Source organism: Antechinus flavipes, chromosome 3 (genome assembly GCF_016432865.1).
Source record: "Antechinus flavipes isolate AdamAnt ecotype Samford, QLD, Australia chromosome 3, AdamAnt_v2, whole genome shotgun sequence".
Lineage (NCBI taxonomy): Eukaryota > Metazoa > Chordata > Mammalia > Dasyuromorphia > Dasyuridae > Antechinus > Antechinus flavipes.
This window is the reverse complement of record NC_067400.1, coordinates 428029419-428047128: the sequence shown is the minus strand read 5'-3', so window position 1 is coordinate 428047128 and position 17710 is coordinate 428029419. Positions and strand designations below refer to the sequence as shown.

Below are 17710 nucleotides of genomic sequence, written 5' to 3'. Positions count from 1 at the left end.
TAAAATGGTATAAAAAGAAGACCAAGGATCGAGTCTTGCGGGACAACCAAAGTTATGGATCTGTGACCTGGATGGAGATCTAGCCAAAAAAAAAAAAAAAAAAAAGACTGAGAAGAAGCTTCATATAGATAGTGGGCAATGCCATGAAACCCTAGATATTTCTATCTAGAAGAGGTGATCAACAATGTCAGAATAAAAGCTTGCTATCTTGGGGAGAGAAGAGGAAGGGAAGAGGAAAAGTGAAACTCAAAACTTTACCAAAATGAATGCTGAAAACTATAGTTTACAAGTAAACTGGAAAAAATAAAATGCTATTAAGTGAAAAAAATAAAAAATATAGCAAAGATCTTGACAACTAATTTCAGTCTCAAAAGACCCCTTTTACAAAATACAGATCCAAAATACAGTGATTCAATGACCTGGAATCCCTGAATATTCTTATCCCTCATATATTAAAGAAAGAAATGCCTTACAATTACATGATTCAAGGACAAAACTTTAAAGAGCAGAGAATTTTAGTAATATTGTTGTTCCAACTTTAAATCAAAATTCTCTTTCCTGAGCAAAGGAACAGTTCTGCATCTTCTCAAATGCTCATTCTGAGCATCAAACAAAATTTAGATAAAACCCAGTGGCTAGGCCACAGTTCATTAGCTCCATAGCCAATCTGCAAATTACTCCTTCTACTCTCCAAACCTATCTCCTCCACCTAAGTTCATAGTCAGTTGCAAAACAAGGTAGAGAATCATATTCACCTAAACCAAAGAGCAGGTTTCTCAATCAAAATACCAGTTAAATATAACATTGTAGTACAAGCTTGTGGTTACTTGATATAGCCTTGGAACCTCTAGTGTTTTAAAAATGTTCTCTGCCACAATCAACTGTTGCATTCTAACAAATGGGAATTAGTTATATTTGCAAATATTTAAAGTATTTGCTCAATTCGTTATTTCTGTTATCCAGTGGTGATGAACATCCACCAATCTATGCTGACAGAGCATTGAGGTAAGTGGTAGGCTGAAAAATCTCTGGTTTGGGATTGGGGAGTATCTATCTGACCATTCTTATAACAGGCTCTCTCTACTCAAGAAACACCCTCTCTTTCTTTCTAGTATACAATGCCCTTTCTCTGGGCATTCCCACCCATCCCCACCCCACCCCCATAAGGATATTTCCATGCCTAGGAAAACTCAATAATTGGTGTTTCCCTGTTTGTGATAGCAAAGACAGAAAACCTGACAGTTACAACTCATTCATATAAAATATCTGGCTTTCTTCAGAATTCCAGAGGGGCTTATTAGGGTTATATTTATTCAAATATAAATAACTGTACTAAAATGTTAATGTTCAAAAGTTTTCATTTACATAGTTCACTAAATACTATACTTTGCTTGACTTGTTAGCCTCATCTTGTCCAGGACACTTTGCACATAAGACATTTAATGCTGTTGCTGTTGTTAACTATTTGCTGGTGTACTATAATTTATGAGTTTGTAAAATATCACTTTCCATTTAAATAACATAGTAACAGCAAAAGATTATTACTATTATCAATATTAATTTCATTTTTTTCACTGTCACCAAAAAAAAAAAAAACACAAAAGAAAGAGAAATGGACATCCACTATTTGTGAGATTAATTCCAAATAGTAGCAATTCAGTCTATTTATATATATGTATATGTATTACTTAAGAGCCCTAGTCAACTAAAGGCACAGGGTTCTGAATTTTAAATATTCAATTTGTGACCTGCTTTCTATGTATTATATATTTGTCTTTATAAGCAAAAAAATGAAAATGTAGTATTATACCCATTTTACAGATGAGAAAATTAGGGTAGACAAAAGGTGAGGCATTTTATATAGCCTTACAAAGAGAGATGGTTATTTTTTTAATGGAATTACAACACACCCTGTCTCCTATTCTGGAGGCTTAGAGTCCACTTTTATCCTATAAAAGACCATGTAATTTTCATTAAGGTTAATTAATATTTTACAACCAAAAATAGCTGCAATTTGCACATTGTGGCTTCCTGAGTAGATATAAAAATCTCTATTCCCACCTATTTTCACATGAAACACTAGAGTGACAAGACCTAGTCCTCCCCTGTTCTTTGAATTTAACTTAATACAGTATAATCTAGGATTATGATAAAATGTTATTAAAAACTTAATTCAAAATAAACTTGTATTTTTGATCTTTTTTATATCTTTTTGAAAAATCTCTCTAGAAAAGTCTGAATTTAACACTTCTCTTTCCTTTGAAAATAATATTTTAAATGCTGACCTCTTATCTTGTGACCTCCTCATCTTAAGACTTCAATCTAAATAAAACTGATTTGTTCATTATTTACATATAATTCTCTTGTTTTCCTTTGACCAGATTATAAATACTTTCCAACCAAGAAGTTTCCCTAACCCTAAATATGTACCTTTTCAAAGAGGATGAGCTATATCATCATTTCTAAATATTTTTTAAGATTCCATAGTTGTTGATCCATAGCCCAATAAATGTTACTGAAGACCAAAAATCAATATCTATAAATGCAAATGAGTTAAGTATACTGGTTCACTAAGTAGGTCTCTTACGACATTTTTCAGATATTAAGTTAATAAAAAGCACTAAAACACATCTTGGAATTACTATATTCTAACCTCCACTATTCATGCAGCAAGTTATCATTACACTGAAATTATTCTTAATAAATTATAGATTAGAATTTCATCTTATTTTTATGCAAATAGAAACTCCATTTTGAGGGAAAACATATTCATTTGTACTTATATTTTCATAAATTTCTTTTCCATTTGAAATTTATTATAGGACCATATCTCATTCACTAAACATAAAGAAGTTAGCATGTATATTGTCCTATTCTTCTTTAAAGCATCTCTGATACTACAGTTTCATTTCAGGCATTTTAAAAAACTAATTCTCTCCTTTTATCAGTAAATGAAACTAACTTCTGCAGTTTTAGACCACTCACCAGTGCACAATGTTTATATCCTCTTCTTACTAGAGACCTGAACTCTAGAAAGCATGTTTACTAGATTTGTAAATGTAAAGAATTTTTATGCAGTGCCTATTCAAACATAGTCCATCTTAGATCAATGCCTAATTCCCTTTTTTCTGCCTCCAAAAGCAGTTCATTAATCCAAATGACATGTTGTAGAAAATGTCGAGGTACTCATGTTCTGTAATATTTAGAGGCTATTAACGAAACAGTTTACATGTAATTCAAAGTTGCTATTTTCTGTGCAAATAAAATGAAAGCATGTATTCCTAGAATTTTTAATCACAACACTAATGAATTTCACATTTTTTCATTAATACCACTGCAAAGAACATTGCTTGTAAAATGATCTTACACTAAGGGAAGAATTTCATAATTGAGCATTCTCAGATTAACTATAAACTCTAAAACTTAAAATAAGTGTCATATGCCAGTTTCACAGCAACAATGCCCTGGTAAATGGCACCCTAAATGAAAATATTTATAGGTTTTGTTTTTTTTAAGGGGGAGGAGAGTTGCACATGATACTTCCACATTAAATTAATGAAACATCTTTTATAATTAATTCAATTCAGAAGTTTTAGATGTTGAAGTTTACTAAGGATCAGATTTATTTCTAAAGGTTCTCAGGCGCACACATACCCATGTATATATACACATATATCACACACACACACACACACACACACACACATTCACATATATAAAAAAAGACAACATTCCAATTGAATCTGCCTATCAGTCAAATAGCTGACAGTTACCTCCAAAGAACAAAAAGCTTGGTTTAGTGTGGAATGATGCAAGGAATTAAATTCACAGTACATTCACTGAGCTGAATAATAATGAATTTAAACTCAACTACTGATAAACTTGCTATTTCTGACTAGATAAGATTACTTTTAATTAACAACATTGCTTACTCAATTCAACATTACTAAATGACTACTCTGCACAAGACAAACCTGAATTCAAATATTTTTGTTTAGAAGTTCTTTGTATAAATGTAAAGTAAATAAGGGATATAAAAACATTATTTGAACAAGTTTATGTTTACTAAATATAAAAGCACCAAAACTTGGTGGCAGAGAGAATGCATCTCAAACTGAAGGCATGAAAGCTTTAAAGATGTCCTGCTCTTATGTTTGGGAAGAGGCCTTGAATTAATCTAATACCATGATTTTTTCCTGCTGATTGTGTTCATTTCTCCCCTTTTCTCACTTCAATCCTAAACATAATCATTATTTTACATCATTATTACTATAACATCAAAATATCTATTAATGCAGAAAGAAAAGCTGTTACAATGTTGGTCCTCTTCAGAACACCATGGAAATTCTGACACATTTTCATCCTTTTGTTTGAAGTATTAAGTACATCAAAGAAACTCTCAGAAAAGAAAAAAATTACATTTATGTATGTGTGTGTGATACACAGAATATAAAATAACAATATGTTTAGATCAGAAATGAAAAAATGGAAGTTTCAACATAATCCCATGTTTCCCTTTCTCTTTTGAAAATAAAAAAAAAAATCAAGAAATTTTTCCCATAGTTTTTATCTGTTTGTTTGGGGGGTGGAGGGGATGCACAATCAAAGGTCACTAGAATTTTAAAAGCATCAATGGAATGTACTACTTTCCCTGTCAAAGGGTTAAATTACAGAGTAAACTGACTAAGATAATCAGAGAAGGTTGGCATTCTTTCCCTCCTCATCTCCCCTTAATTTCTTTTTCTTTTTCTCTTTCTCTTTCTCTCTGTCCCTGTCTCTTTTTGTGTCTGTCTCTGTCTCTCTCCTTACTTTCCAAGCTTAAGAGTAGCACTGATCATGACAAATTGTTACTTATACTACATGCTATTGAGGAGGAACAACAAAAAAATCCATCCATACCAAATGAATATTGACAGTGCTGGAGCAATAAACTGGTATTGCATTAGCAAGTCATATCTAAGGACTAACCCTGCTTAAACATTAACCTAAAAATGAAACAATCAATGGAAAGGGAATGGGGAAATAAGAGGAAAAGATACAACTGAATATGGTCAATTAAAAACTGAAGGGCTTTTTTTTTGGGGGGGGGTTGTAATTATCCTTACACTTCCATAGTTTTTCTTATCAAAATAGTTTTTATATATTTAGACAAATGCTGTACCAACATTCTCCATAGAACAATTACAAAATACAGATTTATAATTAGAATTTTGGGGCACTTAGGGCAAACTATAAGAACCCACTCCACCAACACACCTTGCAATCCATGTCTCCTTGCACATTGAGGTTTTGATTGTTTTGCATTGCTTTTTGTTCAGACTTTTGATTTCACCAATATATTGTAGGGAACTCCCAGGATGGAAATTCCCTCTTCAGACCAGCAACTCATACTCATCTGTAATTTCAAGAGTCTATTCAGAATTGCTTGGGCTACTTCAGCCTCTCTCAGAAGTAAAATCAGACTGAAACCAAAGCTGTCTCTAAATACTACACTACACGGCCTCTTTTATACACAGTATATTTATGAACCATTTGTTGATATTCATTGAAAAAAAAAAGTGTGGAAAATGTCCTTAAGCATCTAATTTACCTCACCTCTATATACCTTACCAACTAGTATTACTCCTATGCAACTACCAAACTGTATTGAGATAGAAGTTGCGATCTATCTTTATAGAGTAAGCAAACATTCATCCAGTTTATCTTCTATGGGTCCTCAAACTACCGCCCTCGGGCCAGATGCGGCGCTGAGGACAATTATCCCCCTCACCCAGGGCTATGAAATTTCTTTATTTAAAGGCTCACAAAACAAAGTTTTTGTTTTTACTATAGTCCGGCCCTCCAACAGTCTGAGGAACAGTGAACTGACCCCCTATTTAAAAAGTTCGAGGATAGATTAAATCTATCTCTTTTCTCCATTGTTCGTGTATCAGCTATTCAACCAACAACTTCTAATTCTTTGCTCCTATTGCCACTTTTTAAAAAAGTATTTTGGAATTATTATTGCCCTCTTCTCTCTTTCTTTTTCTCCCTATATATTATAATATTTTAATTAAAATATATTTGTCTCCCTTCTTATTTACCCTATTTCCCATATCTTTTCTTATAAATCTTTGATTTGATGCCTTGGGTTCAAAGCCATTTCAAAAACCGAAACATTTAGAAGGCTAGATAGCAAAAATTTTCTCTGCATCATGAAAAAATACAATTTTATCCATTTAAAAAGTAGGGAAAAAACAACAGCATGATTTAGAATAATAATCCATAATTACAGTACAGTTTCACTAGGTGCTTTCAGATAACTGTACTAGTTATTACTTTATAAAGATGATAATGATAATAATTGCTAACATTTACTAGCTTTGAGAGCAGCTAGGTGGTGCAGTGAATAGAATGCCAAGCCTGAGGTCGGAAAGATCTGAATTTAAATCCAGTCTCAGATACTTAATAGTTATGACTTGGGCAAGTCACTTAACCCTGTTTGCCTGAGTGTTCTCATCTGTGAAAAAAAAAAAAAAAATCACTTAGAAAAAGAAATGGCAAACCATTCCAATATCTTTGCCAAGAAAACTTCAAATGAGAGTTGGACACAATTGAAATGACTGAACAACAGCATTATAGCACATTAAGGTTTGCAAATGGCTATATTGGTTTCACTTGACTCATAACAATCCCTATGAGGTAGGTGATCTTATCCCTATTTCACACATAAAATTGGTCTTACAACTAGTGTCTAAAGCAAGATTTATACTCAAGTCCTACTTCACCATCTGTTTATACGTATATTTAATATCCATGAAAATGGAAAATTCATACATTCCTTAGTTGCAAATATACAATGTATATCTACTATGTATAACGGAGTAAATTTTAATCTATTTAAATATTCTGATCTTTGTCCCCCTTAGTACTAGCATCTTCCATCTGAGATTTCCAATATATACTATGTATAACTTTTTGTACATGGTTATGTGCAAGTCTCTTCCATTAGACTGTAAACTACTTAAGAGCAAAGACTGTTTTGAATTAGATTGTTTGTTTGTTTTTTCCTTTGCATCCCCATTCCTTAGTATAGTATCGGGAACAGAGTAGGTACTTAATAAATTCTTGTTTACGTGACTTGAAATAAATTTGGGATTTCTAAATTTCAGTATAAACAAATTTAATCAGAAACAGGAATACAGAAGCTGGATTATTTTATATGCCAAATAAAGTTTTGTCTAATTACAACACAATTCTAACCATGACTGAACTGCTGAATATCTGTTCCATTTTGTTTGGATCAAATCACACTTTGATGAAGCTTTGTAGTAACTTGATATAGATTACAGATCAGATTGGCACTTTATACCAATTTTATCAGAGTGGAAAATTTTCCAGAAAACCACTAATCTGGTAAATGTTCTAAATTTTGTTCAAATATGTTAAATACTGTTCACACCAGAAAAAAACACACACACACACACACACACACACACACACACACACACACACACGGTTTTTCATTATGGAAAGACATGTAAAAATAATATGTGTAGGTATATGCATATAACTGTATATATATATATATCCATTTATAATCATAAATACATGGCAACTGAATTTATATTATAGAATTTATTTTAAAAACTCAACAAACATTTCTCCAATGTTATCATTTTCCTGATATCAAGGTCCTTTTTAAGAACACAAACAAGATTTATAGTTGAATGCTCACTTTCCCCATAATAACTATCAACCAACGGTTCACTAATTAAAGCCTTAAGTGGTCCCTCAATCCAATCACTTCTACAAATAACCTCAGGAGTTAAATGTCTTATTCAAGGCTACACATACAGTATGTACCACATGTGGAATTTTAACCCAGATTATCTAACTCCAAACTTTACCCACTTTTAAAATGAGGCAAATTATGTCTAGAGAAGTGAAGGGACATGCTCAGAATCACATCTCGAATAAGTGTCTTGGTCAATTGTTGAAAGTCTAGTCATTTTTACTATGGACTGTGTTCTTATCTATTTTACCACAGACTCCCAGCTAAAATACTGACAACATAAAAAAGGGACTAATATAAAAAAAAAATTAGCATCCTCTATTTAGACATGGAAATAATCTTATGTAGTTCCATCCCAATAATTTTATGGATTGGGAAATACATACTAATCTGAATTTAAACTTGGGCCCTCTGGTTTCAAATTTAGTACCTTTTTACTACTGGTTATAATCTCTGATTAAAGGTTATAATCTCTGATAAAAAGGATAGGAAACAAGTTTACTTTCTCTCTGATTAAAATGGTAGAAGGAAAAATAGACACAGAAGGGGAAAGTGATTCATGTGAAGCCAGTTTCTTTCCATCTGAAATAACAGCTGTCTATAGAAATTTTTCTGTTTTTCTAAGACTGGCTTTAATGGAAGTAAGCAAATTTATTTTTTTTCCTAACTAAAAGTATTCAACTTATTTTTAGGAAGGGATGCTTAAAAAAGAAAAAAGAAAATTCTACATATGTATCAAAAGGGATATAAATATGCCAATAAATATAGGCACAGGTTGGGTTTTTTTAAGTGTCACCAAGGAAGGAAAGGAGTAGAATAATCAAAGCTTTGCTTAGGAAGTTGTCTTTCAGCCAAAAGGGGTATTTAGCATGTATTGGCCCACCCGACATATTCTCGATAAGGTAAAGGTTAAATGACAATGCCAGGAAAGATGTAGAATAAATAAAGCCAGTCCAAGAAACAAGGGAAGAATGGCAACTGGGTAGCACCTAACTTCCTCCAGTGTCTTGGCCCAGGAAACATGTAGAGAGCTAGTAGAAAATGCTAAGCAGGGAGGAGTCCTAGGATTTATGAGGTAAGCAGGCCAAATAGACATGAAGAGAAGAAATAGCCCAAGATCCTTTGAAAGGTTCTACAAGTATCTTTCTGGGCAGAAAATGAAGCTGGAGTGGGGAATGGAAGGAGAGAGCTCAAGGAGGAAAAATAGGTGAGCACTTCTATGATATGGCAGGATAATGCTGCACATCAGGCTTCTTCAACTATCTAAGCTACATATGAGAAAAGTAAAATCCAGAGAATCTTAGATATTCAGTTTTGAGCCAGAATAAGCCATAAGTCACTTTGCTATCAGCTGCTGAAGAATACTTACATAAAGAATAGGAACTCAGGGACAATAATCGTATCTTTTATACCAGCTAAGAAATTAATTCATTTCAAATAATAAATACTTGGGGGGAGGAGAAAATGGCTTAAACTGCTGCTGTCACTATTACTTGCCTTGCATTTATCTCATTTCTATTTACTTCAGAACTAAGTAGTAGGAAGAGGGTAAAAGGAATGGGAAAAGGGAAGAGATCAAATTATAAATGTTATATAATCAATTTGTGATATATATATATATATATGGTAGAATACAAAAAGTACACCACAATATCCACACTTATCAACACCAACACTGCTCTCCTTATTCATACAGTGTTCTCATGAAAAATAAATATTTTATTGGCTAGACTATAAATATAGATCCACTCTATGTAGCTCTACAGTGGATAGAAGGCTAGATTCAGGGTTAGAAAGATCTGGGTTCAAATTCTGATAAAGATATTCTCTATGTGATCCTGGGGAAGATAATTCATATTTGTGAGCCTCAGTTTCCTTATCTGCAAAATGAATAAGAGCACCTATCTTCTTAGAGTTTTGTATAGACCAAATATGATGTGTAAAGTATTCCACAAACCTTAAAGCTCTATGTAAATAGTAGCTATTATTCATAACACAAAGAATCAATGTTCCAATTTATCCAGAACATAAATGGTTGGTGTTTAATAATTATGTATTGGATTGTTAAATTATATTCAGAATTGTTAAAATTAAATTTCAAGGAACTAGAGATTAATAAAGTGGGCAAAGAGGGTACCTCTTGGATTCATACTTCCTTTAATAGACCCTCTGTTATTATTGTGGGATGGAAAGTTAAGAAACTATCACTCAATCAAAACTAAATAAGATATCTCTCTGAACCTTTAAGTAGGGCCACAGAATTAATTGGTCAAGTGAGAATTGGCAAACCTATAGCTTACATCATTTAGTACATTTACTGGTCCACAGCAGACACTCAAATATGATGATCTACACCTATAAAGTTAAGTAATGCTGTCTGGCATTATAAAAATATCTTTTGTCTTTTGTGTTTATATCTTCAGCCCCTAATAGAATGTCTGGCATATAGCAAGTGTTTAATAGATGCTTGTTGATGAACTAAACGTTTTCTAACTGTTAAAGATTCTAATTCTGATTTTTTAAACTCTCTTTAGCTCTAACAGCACTTTTAAATTAATGTTCTATTTGTCTTACAGTAAAAATAAAAATTAAATACTTACTGTTGGGTGTCAAAAAAAAAAAAAACCCTCAGCTACATAGTACATTCTTGTCTAGAAAACAATAAGGATTTGTTCATCCAGTTTTAAAATTTACAAACCTAACACCATGTACTTACTCTGACTGAAATGGAAAGCAATAAAACTCAACCTGCATTTTTTTAATGTTACCAAAATAACCATATTCATTTTTGGTAGTCTATCAAGGGATTAATTTCCCTTAGATAAGTCCTTATATAAGACTGTAGACATTTGACCCTTGGGAATTAATCATGGGAAACTTTTCTCTCCCACCCTGAAAGTTTTTTTTTTTTTTTTTAAGTATAACAGATGGAGAAAAAATTCCACAAAAAAAGTCACAGCAAAGTCCAATAGTAACAACAAAAATACATCTTTGGCTACTTTCTAGAACTCACAAAAAATAACACAAAATTATTTAAAATTTTCAGTGAATATATTCAGTATATCTTGAAAGCTCAGCTAGTCCATTCCTTGCCATTAAGTAAAAGTGACTCTTACCTCTCCAGTTTGCTAGACTAGAGGTTATCCCTCCTTAAAGATTTCTATATAAGTCCTCCATACAGAGGTATGTCTTACTTTATGTAAGTTATGTATACTGAACATGTATATAAATCTTTCTTTTGATCTTTTGATTATTTTAATGCATTTTAAAATCCAAATAACTCAACATTTAAAAGAACTAGACAAATTATTTCATAAAATGAACTCTTTTGTAAAGCAACTCCTGTAGAGCCCACCTGGCAAACTATCTTTGCAGGTTCTGCAACCTCTCCCTTCTTAGTAACCATAACTGAAGACCTTGATAAAAAAGTTTTTACCACCCAATGGTTCAACATCAGAAATGTTTTTAATAAATGGAAAATGGCATTAAAGAAGATATATTCTAAACTGCCTTGCTAGGAATCACAGGGCTTTTCTATCTCTCCTGCAGGTGAAACCTCCCATATATATTCTCTTTTACTATTAGAATTTGAGCTCCTTTGAGAGCAGGAGCTGTCTTTACTCTGTCTCCCCAGCATTTAGCACATATTGAACACTAAAAAAAAAAAATGCTTTTCATTCATTCATTTATCACTCCACAATATTTATTGCTTATATGTTTGGTCATATCTTAATTAAGCAAGGCACATGTGCACTTTAAGAATATGTACAATATTAAGCATTCTTCTAAGCCACTTTCTTCTCTTGAATAATGTTATTCATTTATCCTTTCCTGACATAGCTCATTTTCTTTCTGAGAGCAAAGAACATACAGGTATCGAGAGGACCCACTAGAGACTATTCAACCTATAATGGGGTTCAACAGATTCTGATGACTCTCTAAATAAAACATTTATTTGAATGAGGCTGTTTTCCAGATTAGCATAGGAAATAGCATTATCAACCACACCTGGTGCTACAAACATAAGAAAAGCCATAACACTGTTATTCAATTATTCCATAACTCATTCAGAGGAAATAACTAATTCAAATGTTATGCTTTATGGATTGCACAATTTTTCCTACGACCTCATTTTACAAGTGGGAAGTTTGTGAGAATTACATTAACAATTTAATTCAATCCTTTCTGGTAACCCAAATTCCTACTTTAAAAAAAATATATTACAAATATGACCTTAATATCATGACATGAAGTCCAGTTTTACTTTAAAGAAAACTTCAGTTGATAATCCAAGCTTCTTTTAAAAACCCACTAAATTAATTTAAATCCCCAAAGATAATAATTGAAAAAATATTCTACATTAAAAACAAACAATTATTTTAGATCCTATTTCATTTTTGTCCCTTGATTTCAATCCTTAGCACTGTGTCTTGCATATATTAAGAGCTAAATAAGTGCTTTATTTGATTGAAATCAAACAGAAACATTTTAAGCTGCTATTCTTGCAGAAATAAAAGTATTCTTTACACATTTAGTGTACTCTTAAGAAATAAAATAAGATAGCAATTAGAGGGTATGCTATAGTTCTCCAATGGAAAGAGTGACTAGGTTATTGTCCAACCTTCTTTTTAAAGCTTCATCACTATCTCAATTAATGACATCTAATAAATCAGAACTTAGTATCCTCAGGACTACTAGTAAAGCACTGACTGGGCAGATAAAGGAGTCCTGCTGCCTAATTCAAGGTAAGACAAGAAGTAAAAATTTTCTAAGTTTTTTCAGTTTCATAACTTTAATGTAATTACAGGGTTTTTTTTTTTAACTAATTTAGAAATTTAGAGACTCTTAATTCTAGAGGAAATACATTTCTTCTAAGGTAAGAAATTTTTAATCTTTTTTTTTACAAAGAAAGTATCCCCTCCCCCAAAAAAGCACAACTGATTAGGTGTAAAGCAAAAACAAAACCATTATTAGAGATAAAAGGGGTATGGAAGGTGATTTCAGGAATAAGCTCTTCTTCTAAGGAATTAATGGCACCATAATAATTAAGAAGTAAATTGGGGGCTTGAGCAACATCAGGCAATCAGTTAGCAAAATGAAGCACAATTCCCTATTCTGAAAAAAATATAATTTAGGGAATTGTTATCTAGCACCTTTCTTCTAATCTTCAAAAAAAGGATTTGCTCTGTGAAAAGAATAAAATGGAAACAAATATATAAAAGGATTTATGATAATTCACTTCTAGGTTACCAAATCAGTCAATATACCGTTAGGTTTCATATAATAAAAGTATTGAAGTTTTGGAGAATTTAAACAGTTAACTTTACTCTAGCTGCTAATAAGCAAGCCTTAGGCGTAATTACAACCATAAACTAAAACTTTCTTCATTAACCTAGCATAATTACATAATATTTACCTTGTTTCCTCTACTCCTGATACATATATAATACGTCAAGCCATTTTTCTATGTTTATATTCAGTCTGGTGAGGCCTTTAGTATACTTTTTAAAGTCTTTATATCCAGAGATTCTATTCTCCAACCAAACTGGACTACTTGTGCATTCTGTCCTCTGTACTTTTTATTATCAGCACATGAAATGACCCATTTCTGCCAAAATTCTGTCATTACAGGATCTGCAGGAATGCTAAACCTTAAACAATAAAAGTAATTTCTCCTCCCTTTGCTTCCTCCCCTCATCAGTTAGTATATACTAGCCACTCTAGTACATAGGAAAGACCATTAGATTTGGCTCTACTACTTAGTAGGTAGCTAAATGGCCAGTGGATGTTACTGAACCTGTAGTCAGGAAGAACTGAGTTCAACTCTGGCTTCAGACATTTACAAGCTGTGAAACCCTGGATAAGTCATTGAACCATTGTCTCAGTTTCCCTAAATACTGAATAATCTGCTTAACATAGTGCCTGGCACATGAAATGTGCTCAATAATTTTTTTTTCATTCCTGGTAGCTGTATGATTCTGGACAAATCATTTTAATTTTCTAAACCTCAAATCTCTTCTCTATAAGAATGAATATGAATACTTGATTATCTACAGTAACTGTTATGGTATGAAAAATGTTTTGTAAACTGATATATAACTACTACTAGTATAATTCAACAGCACACAATTTTTTTCTTTTATTTTCTTTTTTTGTGTGTATGGAGGCAATTGGGGTTAAATGATGCGATTGGGGTTAAGTGACTTGCCCAGGGTCACACAGCTGGAGCATGTTAAGTGTCTGAGGTCACATTTGAACTCAGATCCTCCTGATTTCCATTGCGCCATTTAGCTGCCCCTAACAGCACACCTTTTTAAAGTGCCCACTAGACTGAAGATAATATGTTAGATGTTAGAGATAAAAAGATTTTTAAAATGTTCCCTGACTTCAAAGAATTTACAACTGGAAGAATTGAAAGAAGATAAATAATTTTAAATTAGCAAATGAGGCCAGAATTTTTGAGATTCGAATTAGTATTACTGAGTGTGGGAAGCAAAAGAGGGGCAATTCTGCAAAGGTTAAACAATCATTCTGGGAAGAAGCCATAAACAGATGTAGGAAAAGACTATTACAGATATGAGGAATAGTCTGTAAATTCATAGAGGCAAGGCAGGACAGGATGTAAAGGTGAGAAACAATATATGCTACAATGTTTTGCTGTTACTAAAGTTTGTGTTTTGTTTTGCACTAAATGCTGGCTGTTATTATTACTTCTATGGAACTTATTCTCTTCTTTGTATTATAATTATTTGTCTACATTTTACCTCCCAACTGGACTGTAAACTCCCAAGAGTCAGGAACTTATTCTGGTTCATCTTCATAAGTTCCTGTCTAGGCCTTCCATCTTAGCAGACACATGGTGAAGTGAACAGAAAAATGGGAGGAGAAAAAGGAATAAACTGAAAAGTGCAACTATTGGAAAATCTGGCAGTTATCTGGAACAAAATGAAAGAATTAATTCGCATACTACATATTTCCTCAATGTAAGCATCATACTAAATATCTTTCAGATTAGTCATATTGTTTTGAAAAATTTCCATGTTTCCCCTATTCAACTGCCAATGTTCACATGGCCAGTGTGATGAATAAACATGCTGTGACTTGCTTCTAAGGAAACTCCTGTCATGTTCCAGGGAAAAAATGACTTGTGCATCCATTAAATTAGAAGGAAAAACTACAACTTTCATTCACCAGACTCATACTATAAATTTTCCTTAACTTTCTTATTTTCACCATCTTCCCACTCTCCTTTAGGCATTCTGTGCAACAGACTAGTGACAAAAGAGGGGAAAAATACTGAGGTGAAGGGAGATGTGAGGAAAGAGGAAAAACCCTTTTAAGAAGCACTGCACTAGGTACAGGTAGTATTCGATTTCAGGAACCCAACTAATGTTCTCCAACTTAGTAGTTACTAAAACCTTAAATTATTTTAAAGTTCTTGCCATCTCTAGAAGAACTACCTGTTCTCTGATCTGTTTACACAAGTACTAAGAACGGTCATCATTTGCATATCTGGTAGGAAAACATTCTTCCCTTAATATTAACTCATCATGTGATGTCTGTCCCCTTTCCATCTCTTTTTTAAGCACACGTGGATACAAAGAAAACTATAGGTATTTTCCGTTTGATTTTTCACTCCTCTGGCTCCAAAGAGAGAGCCTTCATCGAGAGCAAGCTGGCACAGAAGGACGATTGGCACGCCACACTCACCCACACCCCAACCCCAAATCACTGCACCTTTCCCAAGACAAGCAGCAAGCTGCCCCCACACACGCACACCCAACAATCCTCAGCTGTCAAGTGATCTGACAGCTAACATTCCCTAGCCCTCCAAATGCTGCCTCCAAGTCCCTTCTCCCCACCCAGAGTCACCTTGACACAGATCTCCTCCCTCAGCCCCTCGGCTCTGCCAAGGAAACTTTTTTTCCCGGGAGTTCGCTTACAGGTATTGCCCGATGTTCCTCCAGAGCCCCGACAAGGGCTCTTTGTTGATTTTTACACCCGCCGGACTCCTCAGTCCCAATCCCTGGCATTCAACCGAGCTTCAAATTACCAGCGCAGCTCCAGTTTAAAACAAAGAAAAGCTACAAAACTACCACCACCAGCCAGAATCCAGAGAGACCGAGAGAAGAAAAAAAAAGAAAAAGAAAAAAAAAAGAAAGAAAGAAAGAAAGAAAAAAAAAAAAAAAAAAAGAAAGCCTTCTCTGGGTCGGTCCTTTGGCTGGCCGGTGACTCACCCTGGCACAGCTGGCAGGGCAATCGTTAGCCTAGGCAGGTAAACGGGTTTAGTTAGGCCTTGCTGAACTCGCCCTTCTCCAGTTGCGTTTCTTCCCTGAGCCGGGTGGGTCGGTTGGGGCTTACCCGGAGGAGGCGGGAGGAGGCTGGGGTGCTGCCGCCGGGGGTTCCTCGGCTCTTCGGGCTCGGCCGTCCATCGTCCCGCTGCTGGTGGCGCTCGCTCCACTTCCAACTCTGCAAGCTGCTGCGTGGAGTGGGAAATCCAAGCTGGATCAAAGCAGCCCGGGAGGTTTGCCCCGATGTTTACGCGCAAACGGGCATGGGCACCCGGAGAGCCATCCACCCACCGCTTCCCCTTTCTTTTTCTATCTTTTCACCTGTGGGGAAAGCCAGCTCCCACAGTCCGGGCACCATGGAGCGATAGTGGCAACTAGAGGCAGGTTTTTCCCCCAGACTGGAGCGAGCAGTAACGAAAGGCGGCGCTGCGCCTCCCACCCCGTGGGGTTTACACTGTAGCCATTTGGCGGCGCACAGGGAGACTAGCTGCCCCGAGCTGCCGGGGTTGGGAGGAGGGGACTGCGACGTGAGCAGCACCAGGAGCTGCAGCTGCTGCATTAGCAATGAATGCACACCCCTTGCTCCAGCGAGCTTAGCTAGAATGATTTAAGTCCACCACCACCTTGCAAAATAAATCTATAAAACTTTTCTCTTTCCAAAAAGAGGAGAAAGGAGAGAGGAAAGGAAGTGAGGTCAAATTAGCAATCTGCCCTGTCCCTTTCTCCCAAAGCTCCCGCCGCCCTTTCAAAGGGAGACAGAAGTTGCCCTGTTCTTTCCCCAAGCTCGGTCTCCCAGTCTCCCTTCCCTCCTACCGCCCCCACCGCGGCTGCAATTTGGGCTCTCGAGCCCAGACTTGACAAGAAAGGGAAATCCTCAGCTTTTTTTCTCCAGGGCGATCCCCTTCCCGCCCCCTCCAAGATGACCTCCCCCAGAGACTGGATGGGCGCAGTGAGCGCGCCTTCCCTCTCCCGGATTCACCCACCCTGTCCCATGCCCCTAGCTAGGAACACAGCAAGTCGCCGCCAACTCTTCTAGCTGCGGGTGCCTCCCGGACAGCTGAGGGAATGTAAGAGGGAGGGAGCAAGAGAGAGAAAAGAGTAGGGCGAGCCAAGGCACGGGTGGGTGCGTACCGAGGAGGAATTTCCTTCCCCCCAGGGTTTCTTGCCTTTCGGGGTCTAGTGGGGGGAAATCTTTAAACCAGAGCGACTGCAAGGCGAAGCGTTCCCATTCCCACCACCAGGGGAGTCACCGAGGCAGTTCTACCAGCCCCGGAGCCCAACAGGTGGGAAGGGAGAGTACCTAGCCAGAGAGAGAGCAGGAGGTGGAGACTGGCCCTGCGGAAGTAGGGCGAGGCAGGAGGACTCTGCTGCTAGTCATTTAGTAGCAAGCAGTCTTGACCTTTCTTCCCTCTATCCCAGCTTTTAACCAAAGCCTTTTCCCCAAGCTGCCTGAAACCCGTGTACTTGAGTGTCCTGTGACCTTTCCAATATTGTTACAGGTTCCCCTTTCCCCAGTCTCTCCCCATGAAATCAAATTTGTTTCTTCAATTAGGCAGAATGTCAAGGACCTGCCTCAACAGCTGAGACGAAAGAGCTATGGGAAATTCTAAGCCCAATAGAAAAATGCAGAGAAAGATCTTCCAGA

At 35.6% G+C, this 17710-nt stretch overlaps 1 protein-coding gene across 2 annotated transcripts in view; it reads right to left on the bottom strand.

Moving 5' to 3' along the window:
- Positions 1-17355, bottom strand: part of COBLL1 (cordon-bleu WH2 repeat protein like 1) — a 172701-nt gene extending 155346 nt beyond the window's left edge. Inside the window, exons 1-2 of one of the 2 annotated variants that reach the window (XM_051986250.1) lie at positions 17049-17355; positions 16136-16250 (exon numbers count right to left, since the gene is read on the bottom strand). In XM_051986250.1, coding sequence (XP_051842210.1) covers positions 16136-16250; positions 17049-17058 — 125 coding nt within the window. In that variant the 5' untranslated portion in view covers positions 17059-17355. The remainder of the gene's footprint in view (positions 1-16135; positions 16251-17048) is intronic. The other variant, XM_051986251.1, reaches the window with a different exon arrangement.
- Positions 17356-17710: the final 355 nt, after the last annotated feature.